The following is a 22,038-nucleotide window of genomic DNA, read 5'->3' on the forward strand; positions in this document are numbered from 1 at the left end:
CAGTTTGTTTTTATCTATGGATGCCTCCTACCTGCATAGGCAAATATTTTGTAAAAGGTGAACTAACCCTTTGAAAGTATTGAATTAACGCAGGGAATTCCTAGCATGATGTATAGCATGGCAAAACAGTTTAGGTATTCATGGGTTTGTACCTACAGTATATGAGGAAGGTACATTTCAGAATATTAATTAAAATGTACATTTGAATAAAAAAAATGAAGTATTTAAGATAAAATCTTTATAATTATTATATTACTGGGTCTACCTTAGTAACAACTGTACTTTACATATGGCTACTATGTCACCAGCAGTTTAAGTTTGTTTTTAAACTTTTGATCTTTTGATTAGAACTGTTTATGACGGAGGCTTCTCACCTGCGTGTCCTTCGCGTTCTGGATCATATTTTCTACCAGAGGATGCGCAAAGATAATCTCCTGTCTACAGAAGAACTGTCGCTGGTCTTCCCCAATCTTCCTGAGCTCATTGAAATTCACAGTAAGTGAGCAGAAAAGAATGTATATAGTTAATGATCCATATAGATGGACGACTAACCATCACGTCTGTTTGACCTTGTTGGATCCCCAGTGCCAAAACCGTAGGCATTAGAACCCATTTACACCAGCAATGCATGTTAAGTTTTGCATAAAGTGCACCGGTAGCGCGTTGTACAATGCATTGCAGGGTTATTTTTTTTACTCTATTAAAGGCAAAATGGCCATATCTTGGGGAAAAAAATTATACCGTGCCACATCCCATATACATACATCCAAAAATTAGGATCCAAAAAGTTCCATAAGCTAAAAGGGACTTTCAAGGCACCAGAAAGTTATAAGCAGCAAACGCACAATTACGAAAATTAAAATCTGCAAAATTTATAAATCAAAAATTATCATTAAAACCATACAAAACGTTGTTTCATATTCTTCCTCTGATTGATAATTTGCAATAGTTAATACAGCACTTTGACCCTCGAAAGAGTCCATACATGATCCATATGTAGAAAAGCACTAGGTGTCCTCATATTGTTGCAATACTTGAGAGCTTCAAGCCCCGATGCGTTTCTCAGCCAACCGCTGCTCCTTCAGGGGCAAATAGGAGTATCTCAATAATAAAAGCAGAGAAGAGCATTTGACATCTTTAGCTCTCCAAGTCACCAACTAGGCATCTATAGCAGGGACAATTTCAACTCCTTCCCTACCCATGGCAAGGAAACTGGCATCAAAAGACTGGACCATAGAGGAAGGAGGACGAAGCCACAACCAATGCAGCAGCCCCAGATAGTCAGACTGTCATCTGATTTAACAAGTCACCCTCCAGGAATATGCGATTTGGTGCCTTTATTAAAGGAGAAGTATCCTTTGCGGATGTCGGCTTGCAGTTCTCCGTGAACTACCACGGCACTGTGGAGTGCCATGGTAGTTCATTGATTCTTCCTGTCACTGTATCTGCTTGCCCATACGGGATGTACAAGCACACAGATACACTGACAGGTCTGCAGGAGACCTGCATGGCACCAGCGAACTACTGATTGCTGGTGCAATGCTTTACAGGCTCCCCCCTGATAGTTTATCTAACTCTATGCCCAGCAGCACATAGCAATGGGTTGTAGCACATGACAAAGTGCTTCAAAAAATGCAGCATTTCCTACTTTTTTAGTGCACATAAGTGAAATATGCTAGTGTGAACTGAAATATAGGACATAAGGCCAATTGCCTATTTTGTGTTGGGAAACGCTGCTCAGCACAGCCCAACGGGGCTGGTGTGAATGAGTCCTAACACAAAATAGCACTTATAACAACCTCAACTCTTTTGGGGAAGGCTTTACACAGGAATTTGGAGTGTACTTGCATGAATTTGTGCCCATTCAGCCAAATGAGCTTTTGTGAGGTGCTGAAGTTGGATGAGTAGACCTGTCTCACAATCGGTATTCCAATTGATCTCAAAGGTATTCAGTAATGGTTGTGGTCAGGGTTTCATGCAGGTCACTCAAGTTCCTCCACACCAGACTGGTCAAGCCATGTCTTCATTGAGTTGGATTTGTGCACAGGGCACAGTCACACTAGAACAGAAAAGGGCCTTCAAACTGTTTTCACAAGGCTGGAAGAGCATAATTGTCTAAAATGTTTTTGCATGCTGTGGCATTAACAGTACTCTTTGGTGGAAACACATGAACTCAAAAATTATGTTTCCAAAAAGTTTTGGCCATAGATTGATTGTATGTAAGGAATAGGATTCTTTTTGAGTCCAGTGGGATTACTGATACATCCCTTAAGCTGGCCATAGATGGCGCGATTTTCTTTCCTGCAACCATGGGTGTTGATGGAGAAATCCCTCCCGTGGAGCTATTGTGTTCTCACGGTGAGGGGGCAGGGGGAGTCATCCCAGCCGAGAGAACACACAGTGATTATTGCTAGTGGCTACAGCCGCTGGCAATAATTGCATGAAAAAGCCAAAAGGCTGGTTGTACCAAAGTTAGTTGATCGATCAACCTGGGTACAATCAGCCTGCTCATACATGGTTTGAATCTCGGCCAGGCCCTGCTGAACCGGACGAGATTCGAACCATCTTTGGCCAGCTTTACAGATAAAAAATTTCTTAGCCTTATGACTCAAATATTCGTCTTCTGACTGTGGTTTGAACACGTTTGCTTGGCATAAGTAGGACTTGATTACCAATTGAGTCTGCAACATATAACCAGTCTTGGTTTCACAGCCATCTCCTCTACGCTGTTCTGTTATCTTGTAGCAGTTGCTACTGGCATGCTTCCCACTCTGCAGCAAAGCCAACCTGATTTCCATTCTTAAGACCGTTAATTATGCAGCCGAGAAAATCATATCTTGTATTTCAAACACAGCCAATAAGCCATGATTTGCCTTGCCAATTTAAAGACCAGCTGCAGCCAAAGCCTTATTTTTTTTTTAATAGAGCAAGGATGGGTTACACCTGCTTTTCAGGTTTTTCCTGCTGTCTGTCAATCCGGGGGGATATTCCTGCAAATCTCAAAATACCTTGCTGCAATGTTTATATATACCCAAATTAGGGCTGGGGAAAAAATCGATTTAAATCTTGAATCGAGTTGAGAGGTCAAGTCGATTCAAAATTTAAGCAAATCGATTTCTTTAGATTTTTTTCTTTACCGCGCCGTTTCTGAGGAGCTGCGGGCAGGAGTTTTTAGGCGAGTCTGTGGCTTCGGCCTAATCCACGAGGCCGGACGCCACGGACTTGGCCAAAGCCGCGGCCTTGCCTAAAAACTCCTGCATGCAGCTCCCCAGGACTGGCGCTGACACCACGCCGGTCCTGAGGAGCTGCAGGCAGGAGTTTTTAGGTGAGGCCGAGGCTTCGGCCTAGTTCGCGAGGCCAGACGCCGTGGACTAGGCCGAAGCCGCGGCCTCGCCTAAAAACTCCTGCCCGCAGCTCCTCAGGACCGGCGCGGTTTCCAAAAAAAAAAAAAAAAAAACTCGATTCGAATCGTGAATCGAGTTTTTTTTAAGAAAATCTCAGATTTTTTTTTTTTGGAAAAATCTCCCAGCCCTAACCCAAATTCATCATTAAAACCATCATTAATAAATCTTCTTTATTGAAAGATATCTCGTCTTAATCTTCTGCTCCACACCAATCATCTTCTGTGAATCACCCCTTGTTCAACACACCTTCACCACAATCTGCTCAACTGGTGTTTTGACTATAAAAACTACGTCAGGATGCGCCTTCCCCTTTAAGGGGGTATTGTAGCCTGGATTGGTGTTAAAGCCCAGATGGATCCATATTTTTACTTCATACACCCATACAGCTCCACTGATCAACTGATCAGTATAATGTTACTTGGTATATACTGTGTGTGTTTGTATATGTATGTATATATATATATATACTTCAACGGAACTCAAAACAAAAAAAATGTAAACCACTATATCTCATCATCATGTTTCTACATGTATATTTATTACATCATAAAAACACTCACATGGTATTGTGCACTGATCTGATGCACTACAGAGTTCAGGCTTGTATTGGGCTTAAGGTGTGGATGGATGTCACATACTGCATTCTCTTTATTCTGCAAAGGTCCGCACTATCCCATTAAAGCCAACCAAAGACAACAGCAGAATAACAATTTTCTTTCCTGCAGCCATGGATTGTAGAGAAGAAAATCGCTCAATTTACCCATCAACACAGTCTGAGCCATTGTGTTCTCCCGGGGGGAGCCGTCCCTGATGGGAGAACGCAGTGATTATGGCTAGCGGCTATAACAGCTGCTAGCAATAATCGCATGTAAAATCCGACAGGTTGGTGGTACCCAAGTTGATCGCTCAATCAACTTGGGTCCCTTCAGCCTGCCCGTACCCGGTTTGAATCCTGCCAGTTCCTGCTGAACCAGCCAAGATTTGACCTGTTTATGGCCGGCTTAAGACATGAATGGGTTCTGCTTACTGTATTTGCCGAGATGACTCCCTTCCCCCAGAGTTCCTTTTGTTACATGCTTATGCTCATCAGCATCTCCCCTACACGTTACACCACCATCACGTGGCTTCATTAGAGGTTCTGGAGTACCGTGACGTATTGCCAGATTTTATACAGGGCTTTGTTGATATGTCTCTATGGCAATCTCCTGTGCTATGGTTGCATGCCGATTGTCGTTTCTATCACTGCATTTACTCTGCTAGCTGGATCTTGTCAGTACTAGTGCCCATCTCTCTATATTTTCGGCCTACTTGATGGGCTCTGTGAAGCCAGGGACAGCCATTCAGCTAGCTTTTTCAGGAGATCATGCCAATGACCTCTTTCCCAATATGCAAGTTTTCATTAAGGTGGCTGTTAACCTTTTATTTTACCTATAGGGCATAAACCACAATTCTTGTTGATAACATGAAAAATGAAATTGTAATTTTTTTTTAAGAAATGTGTTGTTTTTTTCATTTTCAATCATTTTTGTTCTTTTGCAAAGATGTGTAACACAATTACAAACGCTAATTTAAACATGGCAGTGGATATTACCATAACAGAGCAAAGGTAAAAACTGATGTCCAACATTATAGAGTACACATTAGGTACACCCACAAAACAATACAGGGAATAGGTAAACAAATATTTAATATCGTACCGATCACTGGCCAAAAAGCCCTATAAATTTCAATGCAGACAAAGACATTTAACTGCAGGTAGGAAAAGGAACGAAAAAAAGGAAAGAAAAAGGAAACGAAAAGTGACTGTGCAACCACACCTTGTGACCCAAAATGGGCACTGGGTGTTCCCCGAGAGATATTTGATCCATGAGTCACATGTGTTTTCCAACGCTGTCATTTTATCATTCAAGATAGCCAAAAGCCTTTCATTATTCATTATCCAGGATAATTTAGCCTTAATCAAGTCAAACAGGACTATAGAAGACTTCCAAGACCTGGCTATAGCAATTCTTGCAGCTATGAAAACAAATGCAATTAGTCGTCTTGTAACCCTAGGAGCCTCTAGCACAGAGTGGCCCAAGAGGGCCTGTTGTTTGGTTTTTATGAGGTTCGTCCCTGTCAAAGTATAAATTAAGTTATGAGCCTCTATGCAAAATCTTTGCACTTTTGAGCACACCCATCAGAAGGAACGAGCCTTCTTGTCCATAACCCCTGAAACATAATGACGAGGCTCCAGAGACCAATCTAGATGGGACCATGTATTCTCTGAGTAAAACTTATAGTTTGACTTGGATGCATGGCCCACCAGCTTATACCATTTATCCAGTTCCATGTCCAGATTTAAATTTTGTTCCCATCTGACCATATATGGCTGTTTGGATGATTTTGACATAAGTAACAAGGTGCTGTAAGTTTTTATACGGCGTTCTGTTTTCTCTCTCAGATTCTCTGGCAGAAGTCATGAAACGGGTGAGGGAAGAAGGACCTGTCGTCAAGGAGATCGGTGATCTCATGTTGTTTCGGGTAAGGCTGGAGAAACTAGGTCATTTTTTTTTTTTTCTGTTTGCTCAGGTTGAATGGAAAATTAATTTAGCATGCCTCATGTTAGCTAGGGTTCGGTGGGGTCCGAAAAAAGCACATATAAAGTGTTCCTAAATCTACATGAAAAAAGTCAATATATAGATACACTAATACCCTGTACACACGATCGGACATCGATCGGACATTCCGACAACAAAATCCATGGATTATGCCCTGTACACACGGTCGGATTTTCCGGCGGAAAAAGTGCGATCGGATTGTGTTGTGGGAAATTCTGATTGTGTGTGGGCTCCATCTGACTTTTTCCGTTGGAATTTCTGACACACAAAGTTTGAGAGCAGGCTATAAAATTTTCCGACAACAAAATCCGATCGGTTAAATTCCGATTGTGTGTACACAAATCCGACGCACACAGTGCTATGCATGCTCAGAATAAATTAAGAGACAAAAGCTATTGGCTACTGCCCCGTTTATAGTCCCGACGTACGTGTTTTACGCCACCGCGTTCAGAAAGATTGGATTTTCCGACAACTTTGTGCGACCGTGTGTATGCAAGACAAGTTTGAGCCAACATCCATCGGAAAAAATCCATGGATTTTGTTGTTGGAATGTCTGATCATGTGTACAGGGCATTAGTGTTAGTAAAGGCAAAGCTTTTCCCTGGCGTCAACATGGCAGCATGTTTCTGGTAGTATGCTACCATAGACTGGTGCCAGGAAAATAAAATTACAGTGTGTATTTGATCAAATTTTCTGTTTTCCTGGCACCAACATGGCAGCAAACTACCACGCGTATGCTGCCATAGATTGGTGCCAGAAAAACTGAAAATTACGGCAAGTATGTGATACAATTTTCCATGTTGTTTTTTTTTTTTTCATTTTGGATAGAGTAGGGGAGAATTATAACACCTGTCCAGTTTGTTTTTTTCCATCTGTGTCCCATTGGGAGAATTCCCTTCACTTCCTATCCCATAGCCAAAACAGGAAGTGAGACTAATGAAGTGAGGCGTGTGACCACCAGGGTCACCAGAACTAGCGTCCCCATTGGAAGATCCTCTCTGTTTTGATGTCAACCCAAAATGTGGGATATTTCTTTTACTTTCGCTGTCAATGACAACAGTAAACAGGACAAATAGAGAGGATGAATCTCCCTAACGGGGGCACAGACAGCAATAAAAACTGACAGGTGTTCTAATCCCTCCCCACTCTATCCAAAAAAAAAAAAAAATAGTTTAAATTTGCAGTGTGGTGGACATTCATTATATGTCTACTCTTTTCCTTCATGCAAGGGATAGTTGATTTCTTTCACAGCCTTTGGTGCCTCATATTACCAGCCAAGTACCTATGGAACCACTGCGGCATGTGCGCTTTCCCCTGGGACTAGGCTGTTGCACCCTGCCACTCTGTCTGGTGACACAGAGAGGCAGGACTTGAATAAAACATTTGCAAAACCCTCCTTTCCGTCATTTCATTTTGACGGACATAAACTCTGAGATATTCTAAGCATGCATACGAGTTGGAAAATCACACTCCATGAATCATGGGACATGTAGTCCTGTTTCAGTGATAGGGATGGGGGATGTGTGTGTAAGCTTTCTGAGAGGAAGTGATGGGTGGAAGATGAGGAACCAAAGAGGTAGAAGTGTCCGTTCCAAATAAGATGGGTAGCATGAATTTTAATCACTCCCTACTCTATACAAAGTTAAAATATATTTATGGCTTTAGATAGTCTCTATTTTTGGGTACAGCCCAAGTCCTATAAGTTATCTCCACCAAAGTGGTTGTAAAATGTTTTTATTAAAGTAACAAGCATGTGCTACTTACCTGCTCTGTGCAGTGGTTTTGCACAAAGCAGCCTTGATCCTCCTTTACTGGGGTCCCCTGCCGATGCTCCAAGTCCCTCCTCTTTGGCGAGCGCCCCCACGGAAAGCTGCTTTCCATGGGGGCACCCGTGGTGTTCACTCTGAGTCCCGGTGCCCCGCCCCCTGCTCCCGTGTCAAAGCATTTGATTGACAGCAGCTGCAACAGAGAGGGTTATTCACCATTATGCATAGAATGCATAATGGTGAAAAACCTTAAAATGTTACTAAACCCAGGACCCTGCATTTACTATATCTAGACTCCCACAGTACACAGAACATGGAAATGCAATCATTTTAGTAAATATAAACAGCTAAATACCTTTTCTCATCAGCAGTATATAGCAGTCTTGTGACTTCTATCAGTGCCTGGTTAAAGCTTGTAGGAGGAGTTTTCATACTGCACTGGCTGTCCTATCAGGATACAGGACCCCTGAACCTCTATCTGGACAGTGCTGATTGGACCTTTGCTGATCACTTGCACTCTCCCAAGAAGGAAAAAAAAAGCTCTCTAGCAATACACACCAAACTGAGCATGTGCAGAGTGACTCCATTTACTCTGTCTTATCCTGGCCTGTTTTGGGGGCAGTGCAAGAAGGGGAGGATCTGTGCATATAGGATCAAACAGCCTGCAAAGGATTAACCCCTTAGGTTTTACATACATTGAGATTATAACAAGCATTTTTACTGCATATATAGACAGAATTTACTGTTGTGGGTTTAGTAACACTTTAAGGCTTTAGAACCACTTTAATGAGTATCCCATGTCAGATGGCTGCTGTTTATTGTGCAAATCCTATCTTCATTGATGCTGGATATTACTCACAGTGCTCTTTTCCCAGCTTTGCAACTGAGAGTTCAGTCTTTCATACAGTCATTGACTCTCCCCTTACTCTCCAGTTGTCCACTTACAAAAAGCCTTGTCTTGTTTCACAGAATTTAAGGTGTTCTGTGAATGGACAAGGGGATATTCGTGCCTTGACCTTCCCTTTTCAATTCATAGAATGCCTTGCATTCTCTGAAAGGAATACAAGCCTTTTGTAAATGGATGAGGGAGGAGGACATGGTGAGTGAATGACAGGATCCTTTTACTTTATGGGACCTGGAACTCTCAGTCTTACTCACAGAGGAGAAGCTCTATGAGTAATATCTAGCATCAATTGAGTTAGGATCTGTACAGCCATATGAGCACAGGATACTATATGATTTGTAATGTTGCCAAAAAAATAAATAAATCTATAAAAAAAAAAAATAAATATATATAGATATATATCTATATCTATATATATATATATATATATATATATATATATATATATATATATATAGATATAGATATATAGATATATATGATTGTATAGTACGGAACACAGGCAAAGTATTCATTGACCTTAAGGTTTATGAAACCTTTGCCCTTGTCCTGTACTGTGCTCCAAGATAAATATACAGACAATTGCTCTTTATTTTTGCCTTGAAAAGTGTTAAAAATTTTGAGGAACTTGACATGCTTGGCCAAACCTCACAATTTAGTCTCCCCATATGAAGGTCCTCACGTGTGTAAGTTGTGAGCAAGCTCATGATCAAGCCTCATCATTATTTTTACTTTCTATAGTTCGATGGATCCCCTGGAGAGGAAGTTCGTGAAGAAACAGCCAAGTTTTGTTCTTGCCAAACCATTGCACTTGACCTGATCAAAACCAAAAAGAGGAAAGAAGCGCGGTTTAATCTCTTTATGCAGGTGATGTCCTACTTAGTCACGTCTTATTCTCTTCTTGTCTTCATTTTTTTCATTACTTGTTTTCTCATTCTTGTGTCTTTTAACAACATTTAGGGAAATAGTTAAAGATCTAAGACACTCTTTAGAATTCTGATGTGCCTCCACATGACAAATGTTGTGTGGGGGATAGATTCATGTACCGTTGTAGACAGGTGCATGAATCTGGGGCAGGCACTGTATGTGGAGGAACACTGAGACTGAAGCTTCTATATGTACACTCTGTCCTCATTGCAACTGGGCTTCGTCCCCACTGCTGTCAGTGAGATTTGTACCTGGGGGCAGAGCCTGATGGGGAGTCATAGACCTAAGTTCCCCATCAGGTTTGCTCCATGTTTGATTGACAGTGGGTGGATCGTTCGCCAATAGATAGCCGACTATTGGCTTTAGAATCCGCCCTTTGCTTGCTGTCAATTACAAGGCGAGAGTGGACTTGATGGGGAACTAATGTCTCAGCTTTCCCATCAGGATCCACCCATTTAAAGGATAAGTTCACCTTTTGTAACATGTTACACCCATATTCAGGGTGTAACTTGTTAGAGATGCATCTGCCCCTGATCCCCCATCTTGATGGCGAGTGGGGGGGATCTTCTCCCTGTTCTGTGAAAGGAAACTGCATGTACCAACAACCTTTGCGGCTGTTGACTTGTAGTTCTCAATAAACTACCAGGGTGCTGTTAAACACTCTAGTAGTTTGAGTAGTCCTGTCAGATTGTAACTTCCTGCCTGTATGAGGTACACTGACAGTCTGCAAGAGCCCTGCATTGCACCCACAATCTGCAATGCTTAATTTTTTTTTGCAAAGGAGAACTAATCCTTTAGACCCCTTTTACGCTGAGGCATTTTTTAGGTACTAAAGGGCTAAAAAATAGCACCTGTAAAGCGACTGAAAAACGCCTCCCTGCAGCCCCAGTGTGAGAGCCGAAGTGCTTTCACACTGGAGCGGTGCGCTTGCAGGACGTTAGAAAATGTCCTGCAAGCAGCATGTTCGGAGCAGTGGAGGAGCGATGTATACACTGCTCCTCCACCGCCCCTGCTCATTGAAATGAATGGGCACCGCTGCCGAAGCACCTGCAAAGCGCTTCTGAAGCGACACTACACGGGCGCATTTGACCCTTTCTTTGGCCACTTAAAGCACCCCGCAATCGGCCGAATAGTGCCACTAAAACGACGGGTAAAGCGCCACTAAAACTAGCAGCACTTTACCGCTAACGCAGCCCGTGGCTCAGTGTGAAAGGGGTCTTAAAGCTTCACTGGTTGCTAGGGGGTCCTTAGGAAGTTCTGTACAGCCAGTGGCAGGGAGAGGGTAACGGTGTTAAATATGTTGTTTAGCTACACTGAGTACAGTGACAGGCACTTTGCCTGCCTCTGTACGCAGACTTAGGCCCCTTTCACACTGGGGTGGTGGGGGCGTCGGCGGTAAAACAGCGCTATTTTTAGTGCTGTTTTACCGTCGTTTTTGCGGCTGTATTCGGCCACTAGCGGTGCGGTTTTAACCCCCCACTGGCGGCCGAAAAAGAGTTAAACCCGCTCGTACAGCGAGGCTATAGCCGCGGTATAGCCGCGCTGTCCCATTAATTTCAATGGGCAGGAGCGGTTTAGGAGCGGTGAACACACCGCTCCTTCACCGCTCCAAAGATGCGGCTCGCAGGACTTTTTTTACCGTCCTGCCAGCGCACCACTTCAGTGTGAAAGCCCTCGGGCTTTCACACTGAACAAACAGCGGAGGCTGTTTAGGGGCGGTTTGCAGGCGGTATTTTTAGCGCAATAACGCCTGCAAACCGCCCCAGTGTGAAAGGGGCCTTAGAGTAGGTGTTAATTACCTTCAGTGTCCTTATCTACAAACTCAAGGTAATTACTTTTGAATTTGGTTCATTAATATTAAGAATTACTTGAATCTGCCGCATGTGTCGGTAAAGTTACCCAAAGGGGTCATAAAGACTTTTTATTCTGGCGCAGGACATTTTAAAAAGTCTGTAGCGCCAGACAACTGTCAGTAGTGTTTATTTGAATTCCCCCGATTGGCCTGCATTTTATCCTTTCGAATTTCAATTTTTATTCACTATGTTCTTGTCTTTTCTTGTGTTAATGATAGGAGGCAGAGAGCAGTCCCCAATGTCGGAGGCTACAGCTTAAGGATTTAATAGTGTCGGAAATGCAGCGATTGACCAAATACCCACTGCTACTGGAGAACATCATCAAACACACGGATGGTGAGATTATTCATTAGGGGTAATTGTTATTGGCAGAAGTTGTGTGACAGGTTCTCTTCAAAATTGTTATTACCTGGAATTTGAGGAGCTCATTCAAGACTAATATGATTCTGTTGGATCTATCTTATTTACTTATTCAGCTATTCCCTAGTTGTTGATCCACAACATGCCGGCATGCTGCAAAAATTCCTGATCTAATTTATTTAACCTTTTCTGAGCCTAGCCATTCTCTAAGATATACAGCCTTGAAGAAGGGGAGGCAATTCCCCTGAAACACAGTGGCTGTACTTGTATTTTTCTATCTGCATTAAATGCATATACTAAATCACGAGGCGTCTTTCTGGACACTGGGTGCTCCTCTTCAATTACCCAAGTGTTCTTGCAGTAATGGTCCCATTGTTTTTACCTGAAAGGTAGCAGCCCTTAACCCAAATGGAGTCTATCACCTACAATGGTGTACAATGGTATCCCTCTATACCCTTCACATAGAGACTTGCCACCAGGCAGCCTCCAGCGGTGCCAGTCCAGCCAAAAAGGAACAAAGGGCGCAAACGCCTAGTGCATTATCCACAGAATTTTATTAAAAGGTAAAAAGAGTACATACTGACAAAAGCCAAATATTTAACAGCGTTGTACCTAAGCCAAGGAATAGGATGGAACACCTCTGGTTCAAATGAATATCATAAAACCAGTTGATGCCCTTCAGGGGATGGTCCCCCATCATCGGAGCACCAGTCCAGATCTGTCTTCCACCCAAACTAGCTGTTCCCTACTGAACTCTCCCCTTATCTTCCCACATTTTTTTTTAATTACCCATCTCCTTCTGTTCCTCACACACTGTTCTCTTTCTCCCATTTTTACCTTTTAGGTTACTCTCCCCCCTCCGTCCTGCCCTTTCCCTTCATTTCCTGTGGTGTCCTTTTCTATCTTTCCCCCAACTCTCCCTTTCACTTGAGTCAATACCCATTTACACTTTGTTCTCTTTATTATACCAACATAATCTTCATGGACACCTCCTTAATCTTCCATGCTCACCCATCAGTGGCCACTGTGTGGATTCATGTCGCCCATATTATGCCAGCCCAATGTACTGTGCCTTGTACTAGAGAGATCTCATGTAAACTTTTTTCTCCATTTTTAATCTACTACTGACCCCCTAACTAAATATTCATCCCTCACGTGTTGTTTCTTCAACTATGTTTTAAGGCTGGACATGTTGGATATCTATTTACTCAAAACAACCTCATCTTTTATAGTTTCTGTAAGAGCCCTTTCACACTGGGGCGGTTTGCAGGCGCTATTGCGCTAATAATAGCGCCTGCAAACCGACCCGAAAGTGCCGCTACTTTCATTCCAGTGTGAAAGCCCTGAGGGCTTTCACAGTGGAGCGATGCGCTGGCAGGACGGTAAAAAAAAGTCCTGCTAGCAGCATCTTCGGAGCGGTGAAGGAGCGGAGTATATACCGCTCCTTCACCGCTCCTGCCCATTGAAATCAATGGGACGGCGCGGCTATACCGCCGGCAAAGTGCCTCTGCAGAGGTAAAACCGCCGGGGGGTAAAACCGCCCCGCTAGCGGCCGCATACCGACGGTAAAGCGCCGCTTACAATAGCGGCGCTTTACCGCCGACGCCCGCCCCATTGTGAAAGGGCTCTAAATCAAAAACTAAAAACTCCTATTGTTAGAGACTTTGAAATAGTGAAAGCCTTGTTCTGCTCTCTTTAAAAATGTTACCATTTATAGGGTCCCATGTATGAAAGAACTGCCTGTACTGCGAATTGCAAACAATGAGATTCTAGCCCTCTTTCTGTAATCTGCATTAGGTGCATGAAAGTTAGAATCAGGTTTCTATGGGCAGGCCTTCTTTTTTTTTTTTTTTTAGTCACATATACAGGTGGCCCATACAGTGTCGGGACAGGTTAGTTCAATGTCCGGGGCTAGGGAGCGTAACTGTGTCTCGTTCCCTGCTTCTAATATATGCCATAGATAGTATGCACCGCCCTGCGATCATTCTCTGCCCTCTGTTGCTTGGTTGCCATGGAGTGCTTACTACATGGTTAGCTAATTGTTTGCCAAGTAGTTGCACATGCATGGTTGTTTTTCTTGTCAGCTGAGGGCATATGGGGTTGAGAGTGGGCATGTTGTACGGCATGTGACATCAGTAGCTGTTAGAGCAGACATGAGTCTGCCACCTGCTGGTTGTCAGCCATTGATCTTGACTGAACCCTGGGCAGCTGGCCTTCTTGCCCACCCCTTGTCCTGGCCTTGGGCCCATTTGATAATTGAAAAAAAGATGTACATTTTATGGAAATGTATGATTTTTTATTTTCTCCACTTTATCTATTTTATTTTTGTTTCCTTTATGTATTACAAATAGCAGCATTCAGTTCAGTTAGGTAAACGGAAAGAAAAAACATAAATAGTTCTTTAAACTGTCTCATTTTCAAAAACCAAAAGCTTTCTCTGGCCATGTGAACAGAATAACTGCTGGAGTCACTAATTTATTTAACTTATTATTAGTGCAATGGTTTATGAATCAAACTTGCAGTAAAGTATACATTAAAGTTAGTTTTCGGTCACACAAGCACAATATGTTACCCATTTTTTGTAAAATATAAAAAGATGAGGTTGCGCTGAATAGATAGATACCCAACATGTCCAGCCTTAAAATCACATGTGCCCTTGAAACAGCAACAAACTTCAATACCGTATATTTTCCATTGAGGACACTTAAGAGCCCCTACAAGTCATCAATTTAGATTTAACCATGAACAAGGAGTCTAGAGGTATCGCTCTCATTCTGGCGTGTATGTAACTTGTGTTTTGCAATAGATACTGTCTTGCGTAGGTGTCCCTAATGTATGCATTTACATTCGTTCTGGCATCTATGTGGTGGACTCCAAAATTATTATTTTTTCGGAGGGTGGGTTTAAGTGTCTGGGTGTAACTTATATTTTTTACACTTTTTTAAACTGTATTTTTCTCTACAAGTCCCCTTTGTGATGATTTTTTTGGTGACATGTTGTCTTTAATGACACATCAGGAGTCTATATGACCCCTGATGTCTCTCCTGCCCTGCATTGAAGCTAATGGAGCCTAAATCAAGCTCCATTAGCATACTGGCTGGAGAAAGTGACATCAGGACCCAAAAGTGACATTTTTCACATCTCTTCCGGGTCACTAGCAGGAGGGAAAGATCAGTGAACATCTGTCTACCCATCCTCTGTATCTGACGGCTCCTGACATGCCAGTCCTGGGGCCGATGATCAGCGCTTGTAGCCTAGGAATAATGGGAGAGGGAGCATGGAAGGGGAGGTGGGACTGACACTAATTGGGGAGGGGGGGGGGGGGGGGTGAAAGAATTAGGCCAGTTGCATAGCCACCAGATTGCTTCAATCTGGCAGCTGACAGTTGGCTTGTCAGATTTACACATACTCCCAGAGACTACAGCCAGTGGGGCCTGCATTAGTTTCCTTTGTCTAGACTCCTGTTTATTTTCATCTGGTGATCCTGCCAGTAACCCACTTCCTCTTCTAGGGTTATAATGAACAATCGCCATACTGTATTTATGGAGTAGCTATGTTGTTGCCCTAGGACATTGCAACAGAACATCTCTCCATAACATAGTGAGAATGTGGTGCATTAATAGGAGTTCATTTTTGGGTTTACATACATTTTAACACATTAGCACCATGTCTTGCAGCCAGCTCACTGGAATACGAGAAGCTTTGCCGTTGCCGGGATCGATGTCGGGATATCCTGAAATATGTGAATGAGTCAGTGAAGCAGAGGGAGAATGGATATCGACTGGCGGAATACCAGAAACGTCTGGACACCACATCCCTGGAGAGGACCAGTAATCCGCTGGCAGCAGAGTTTAAGGTGAGCGAAAGGGCACAGTGTCTTCTCACCCCTTCTCACCTAGCCCTGATGCCCCTTTAATTGGGTCTCTACACCCGGAGGGGCACCCGATCATAATGAGAGATCATGAACTGTCTGACAGCTCGGTCACTGTGCTAGGGGAGTGTAGTGAATGCATATTAAGCCCAGAAACCTCAGTCATCTATGGACACAAATGTGCAATGTGTGGGTGTTACAGCCCACCCTCGCCCTCGTTTGCATTACGTGGGCGACAAGGGGGTTCATCTTCTATATTCTGTATTTTTTTTGATTTGTGACCTTGTGAAGAGTCATTTGTAGAATATTACCAATAATGCAATTTTTCTTGGCTTCTTTCTTCTTTGTGTCTACCTTATATTGAAAGGAACACCTTTGTACCGTATTGTAGTGGTGCAGAAGATGTTTATATTTCGGCCCTTAAAGTGGTGCTAAAGGCAGAAGGTTTTTTACCTTAATTGATCTGTTTCATTAACAGATTCATACTGGATTCATACTTACTTATGTAAGTGCTGCAGCTGCCCCCCCGGCGTCTCTGCACTGAGAACTGAGCCACCGAACACCGCCGATGGCTTGGTTCTCGCTCCTCCCCGAGAGAAGAGCTGCTGCCTGTCAGTCACCATCTCACCTGCTCTGTTCCTCCACGTTCACTGGAGTGCTGAGCCATGGAGGGGTAAGGCGCCGCTGAGACTGCCATCAGTCCAAGGCAGCTGGTGGATCCAGACTTCGGAAGTCGGCTGATGCATTCCCAGCCCTGCAGCCAGATTTATACACACACCCCCTGTATATGTATGGGTGCGGGGCGGGGTGTGCCTTTGGTGGTCTGCAGTGAAATCTTCCTGGTGGGATAGCTCAAGTGAGTTAGGATTAGTATATGAACACGCCTGAACCCATCCCTACTCTCTATGCTTCATTGCTGCCCCTCTTCTTCATTCTCTCTTTACCCTTTGCTACTAAACTCTTCTGGTTTGAATGACCGCCTGTATCATTCAAGTTTTATGTGTGGTGAGAATAACAATCTGCTTTTCTGCTTACAGAACCTGGACTTGACAACAAGGAGAATGATCCATGAAGGCTCTTTAACTTGGAGGATCACAAAAGATAAGACTATAGGTATAGGATCTTTATTGCAAAGTCCTAAAGGTGCCCATAGATGTAGAAGGATGATCGGCTATGCAAGTCAAATCTGGCCAGCCCTCTACTACTATAAACATACATGTTAATTGTGTTTGTGTATGCCTATGGAATAATATGATGGAGGAATAAACCATTGTCTCTTGCAACAGCTCATTTTTGGCCAAATAATAGCCACGGGACAAGGTTTTGTAATATATCTTATCCTTTAATAACTAGAAAAACATCTTTATAGATCTCTAAATTTAGAGATTTAAAGGACACCACCATAGTTGAAATAAAGACTGTGAAATCTTGCGAATTTGAAATAATACCTAGAAAAATGTCAGTTGGCAGTGTCTACAGGGTCTACTTATAGACAGATCACCACTCAATGCAGCTATTTTCAAAGACCAATCTAGTATATAGAGGACAGAGAACAGTTTTCCCTGAAGCACCACATCCCAAACTCAAAAAATATACGGACATGGAAATGGGGCAATTATATCCCCGGGATTTTAACGGTGCTCGAAATAATAAAAAGTAACTTGAACTACAAAGAATACATGTGTATATATGCAACTCAACAAATTATATAAAAACAATTTTTATTTGGAAAAATACACATAATCACATATAATTAAAAAAGGAGATCCACTTTTTGAAATGGCACATAAGGCCCATCATTTGATAGATCCCAATTTGCGACTCAACATGTTTCGCTCAACTTCTTGAGCTTTATCAGGTGTTTATGGTACATAAAAGGTCTCAACAAGCCTGTTTCAAAGACAAAGCACTGTACATTGATTGCGAATATAGGAACGCAGGATATCACGTTTCCACCATTGAACCGGTCTTCCAATACCAGTACCTCCCACATATAATGGTCACAGAGGGACTAGTGTAAGAAGTTACACTACAGTTACAGTGCTTTGTCTTTGAAACAGGCTTGTTGAGACCTTTTATGTGCCATAAACTCCTGATGAAGCTCAAGAAGTTGAACGAAACATGTTGAGTCGCAAATTGGTATCTATCAAATGATGGGCCTTATGTGCCGTTTCAAAAAGTGAATCTCCTTTTTTAATTATATGTGATTATGTGTATTTTTCCAAATAAAAATTGTTTTTATATAATTTGTTGAGTTGCATATATACACATGTATTCTTTGTAGTTCAAGTTACTTTTTATTATTTCGAGCACCGTTAAAATCCCGGGGATATAATTGCCCCATTTCCATGTCCGTATATTTTCAAAGACCACCATCTGCTCTCTATAGATATTCAAATTCAGAGATCTAAAGGACAACACCATAGTCAAAGTAAAGACTGAAATCTTGCGAATTTGAAATACTGGAGGGCAGGAAATCTTAAAGGCTAAATTCCCCTTTTCCAGAATATAGCCTACATAGTCAAGAGGCCCCAGTAGATATAAAAAAACTGTGCAGCTTTGTAAATGGCCATACATTTTAATTGTAATATCTGTAGGCCATATGTTCCCCCCTGGAAGCCTGGTCAAAAAACTCCCAGCTAGCAACCCCCATGTCTTGTCTTGCTGGAAGGAGTTTTGGTTTCTACCCCTGTTATGCTGGGATCCAATGACTTTTGTGTCCTAGCAACAAGGCAGGACATGGGGATTGCTAACTGGCAGCTTTTCCGCCAGGCTTCCAGGTGGGCCCAAATGGCCTGCAAGTATTACAAAGTTCATGAACATTTTACAAAGCTGATTTTTTTTTTACATATCTACTGGGGCCCCTTGACTGCACAACGTATTTGCTGGAAAAGGTCTTAGCCTTTAAGGTTGGGTTAATTTAGAAGATTTAGTTTAGCTTTTTTTTTTTTTTATGTGTGTTGGAGCAGAATGATTCTGATATTGGAGCTGCATGCCACTCCCACACCCATAATCCATTGTTCAGCTTAAGAATATTAAACATTAATATGTATCAATATAAAAGGGGTTACCTGCTGTATTTTTCTTTGTACATCATGGTTTTTGTTATCTCATTCCTACAGACCTCCATGTTCTCCTCTTGGAAGATCTCTTGGTTCTACTGCAGAAACAGGATGAGAAGCTGGTGCTTAAATGTCACAGTAAAACCACAGTGGTCTCCTCTGATACCAAACAGACGTTTAGCCCGGTGATCAAGCTGAACTCTGTGCTGGTGCGACCTGTAGCCACAGGTAAGATTGGATGGATGGCAACTCTATAGCTTATGGCTCTTTAAAAAACATAGCACCACTGAAGTTGTGGTATCACCAATTTTGGCAAAAGCTTTATTGTGAATGGACTATAAGGACTGTTAAAGATCACAGAGGTGCACAATTTTTTATATACTGTATATTTGCTTTTCTATTAACCACTTAAGGACCGAGCCTCTTTTTGAGATTTGTTGTTAGAAAACAGTTTTTTTTGCTCGAAAATTACTTAGAACCCCCAAACATTATACATTTTTTTTTCTAACACCCTAGAGAATAAAATGGCGGTCGTTGCAATACTTTCTGTCACATCGTATTTGGGCAGCGGTCTTACAAGCGCACTTTTTTGGAAAAAATACACTTTTTTAAATTAAAAAATAAGACAAATGTAAAGTTAGTTAGTTCAAAGAATACACAGTGTTCTTGTGATGGGAGAAAGCGTAGGTCTTTCCAACCTCCTAGAGATCTCTGTTTTAAATGAAAGGAAATGTGATGGATTTTCAAAACAGAAAAGGGCAGAAAAGGGGTGTTGTATAGCATTTGAGCAGGGGGAATAAAAGTGAGCTATGGGGAAGAGGTCAGGGAAGGGGGAATTGGACACAAGGAGATAGGGGTAGCCTGTAGAGGAGTGAAAGACAAACTTTTACCCTTAAAAATCTCCATAGGCGACGTTTAAAAAATTCTACAGGTTGCATGTTTTGAGTTACAGAGGAGGTCTAGGGCTAGAATTATTGCTCTGGCTCTACCAATTACGGCAATACCTCACATGTGTGGTTCCAACACCGTTTTCATATGTGGGTGCTACTCATGTATGCGTTCACTTCTGCACGCGAGCTCGGCGGGATAAATTTTTTATTTTACCTTTTATTTTTACGCTGTTCTTTGGAAAAAAAATTGTGTCAATTTTATTCCTATTACAAGGAATGTAAACATCCCTTGTAATAGAAAAAAAGCATGACAGGACCTCTTAAATATGAAATATGAGATCTGGGGTCAAAAAGACCTCAGATCTCATAGTTACACTAAAATGCAATAAAAACAAAAACAGTTAGCGGCGGGAGGAGGAGGTCCCTCTCCCACCACCGATAAAAGTGATCTCGCAGCTAATCTGCCGCAGAGACCACTATTATCTGAAACCGGCCCGCCAGCCGAAAAAAAGGATACCGGGGTTATGGCAGCTAGCGGCTGCCATAACAACGATATTCCTCTTCAAACTTAGGACGTATATCGGCGTGCGGCGGTCCAGAAGTGGTTAATAATGTAATTTTATTTATACCAGCACTGGTCTTGTACTATTCAAGCAGCACAGCACTTTTTACTTTATTTATATTTATGTTTAATATGGGAGCACATGAAAGGTGTCAGCACCATTTTGGTGGGATATCATCAGGTATTTAATCACTGAACATAATTTTATTTATAGTTGGAGTATCCACTTAAATATTCATTAACGTTAACCTGCTGCTTTTCCTTGCATGGACCAAGTACATGTTTATTTTATTTGCCTTGGGACTTTTTAAATTGATCAAGCAGCATTGTTATGATAGTTTTTAGTTTATACATTTAGTTGACATGTACTAACTGGTGATCAATTAAATATGAATCAGCTTTGCATCTTGGTTTGCAGTTGTAAGACAGTAACGTCAATATTCACCTCCTTTTCCATGTGGTATTCTATGGTTTTTAATATGTGATATAACCCAAAATATGTCCTTTTTGTTTTTATTTTACAGACAAGAGGGCATTCTTCATTATCTGCACATCGGAATTGGGCCCACAGATCTATGAGCTTATAGCCATGACATCATCGGAGAAAAATATGTAAGTTCTGCAGTAGAAGAGTGCTAGATATAGATGAAGATATTGATCTGAGATTGACTGGGGATCAGGGGAAATAGTTCATTTTCAAGTGGAATTAGAGTCTGCAACAGACCACTGTTCCCTGCTACTTTGGTGTTTGGGGAAATACCCAGTGCATGCATTTGTGGGTAAACATCGATACAGAATGGATCGCGCTTACACAAGTATGGCCATGTACAACCATTCCCTTGTATTGGCAGCTGTACACGGCACCTGCGGCTCCCTGGAGGCACATATGCTCTGAGGATTTTTTGCTTTGGGACTTTGGAGCGAATATCTGTGTGCATAAAGCCTTAAAATGTGGAAAAACTGTCATCCAATACAAATAGAGATGAGAGAAGGAAAGCTTAATAGGGAAAAAGGGCAGGGGTGAGAAGAAGAGGAGACCCTGCACCACCCAAACGTAGAGTCCACTAGGAAAATGGATTTCAGATCAAAAGTGGATCTAGGAGCCCAGGTCAGACAGATGTAAGTTATATTCAAAGATGATTGTTTATTACTTTTGGGTTTTTTTCCTAGGTGGAAGGAGCTGCTAGAAGAAGCCACAAAAAACGCAATGAAAAACCCTTCTTCTTCCATCAAACGGTGTTCTCCTGGCCTGCTCCACACAAGGATGCCCTCTGTCGGGTAATTTTACTCCATAAAATTAGCTTCCTGAGGGAAACTACTTGATAATAATGCAGAAAAAACTGATCTGTCCACCCTCCTCAAAGCTGGTGAAGCTACCATGACTTTTTATGACCGACTCATATGACAAATGACCGCAGTAGAGGTATGCTAAAAGAACTGTTCCTTCTTCTATGCAGAAAAGCAGATTTTCCAACCTGCTTGTAAACCTTTGATTTTACAAAGAATTTTATTGGTTTTTCAAGTTTTTACAATAAAGAGAAATTAACAGAAAATAAAGGCACAATAAAACAGTGCAAACAGTGCAACTAAAAAAGGCAGATCCCATTGGGGACTACAGTGTCTCAGTTTTATATATCAGCAACGATGCATTGAAATTGTTACCAAGGTATGCACAGGGATTTAAGAACCAAAGAGAACAATGCAATGCAACAATCAATGAAGGATACTATTTGCCAATGATAGCCAACACCTTAATTTGTGGTATAGAGAGAGGAAAAAAAAATGGGACTGCTTGCTAACCTTTGGAAATAAAAGTAAGGAATTCTGACTGCTGCGTAG

General features: G+C 42.0%; 1 protein-coding gene across 5 annotated transcripts in view; it reads left to right on the plus strand.

The window, feature by feature from the left end:
- ARHGEF11 (Rho guanine nucleotide exchange factor 11) overlaps nt 1-22,038 on the plus strand; it is a 277,886-nt gene that overhangs the window by 222,750 nt on the left and 33,098 nt on the right. For all 5 annotated transcript variants that reach the window (XM_073610617.1, XM_073610622.1, XM_073610619.1 and 2 more), the window contains 9 exons: nt 349-495; nt 5,848-5,927; nt 9,416-9,541; nt 11,673-11,790; nt 15,492-15,670; nt 16,723-16,798; nt 18,808-18,975; nt 20,724-20,811; nt 21,370-21,477. In XM_073610617.1, coding sequence (XP_073466718.1) covers nt 349-495; nt 5,848-5,927; nt 9,416-9,541; nt 11,673-11,790; nt 15,492-15,670; nt 16,723-16,798; nt 18,808-18,975; nt 20,724-20,811; nt 21,370-21,477 — 1,090 coding nt within the window. The remainder of the gene's footprint in view (nt 1-348; nt 496-5,847; nt 5,928-9,415; nt 9,542-11,672; nt 11,791-15,491; nt 15,671-16,722; nt 16,799-18,807; nt 18,976-20,723; nt 20,812-21,369; nt 21,478-22,038) is intronic.

Source organism: Aquarana catesbeiana, linkage group LG13 (assembly GCF_042186555.1).
Source record: "Aquarana catesbeiana isolate 2022-GZ linkage group LG13, ASM4218655v1, whole genome shotgun sequence".
Classification (NCBI taxonomy): domain Eukaryota; kingdom Metazoa; phylum Chordata; class Amphibia; order Anura; family Ranidae; genus Aquarana; species Aquarana catesbeiana.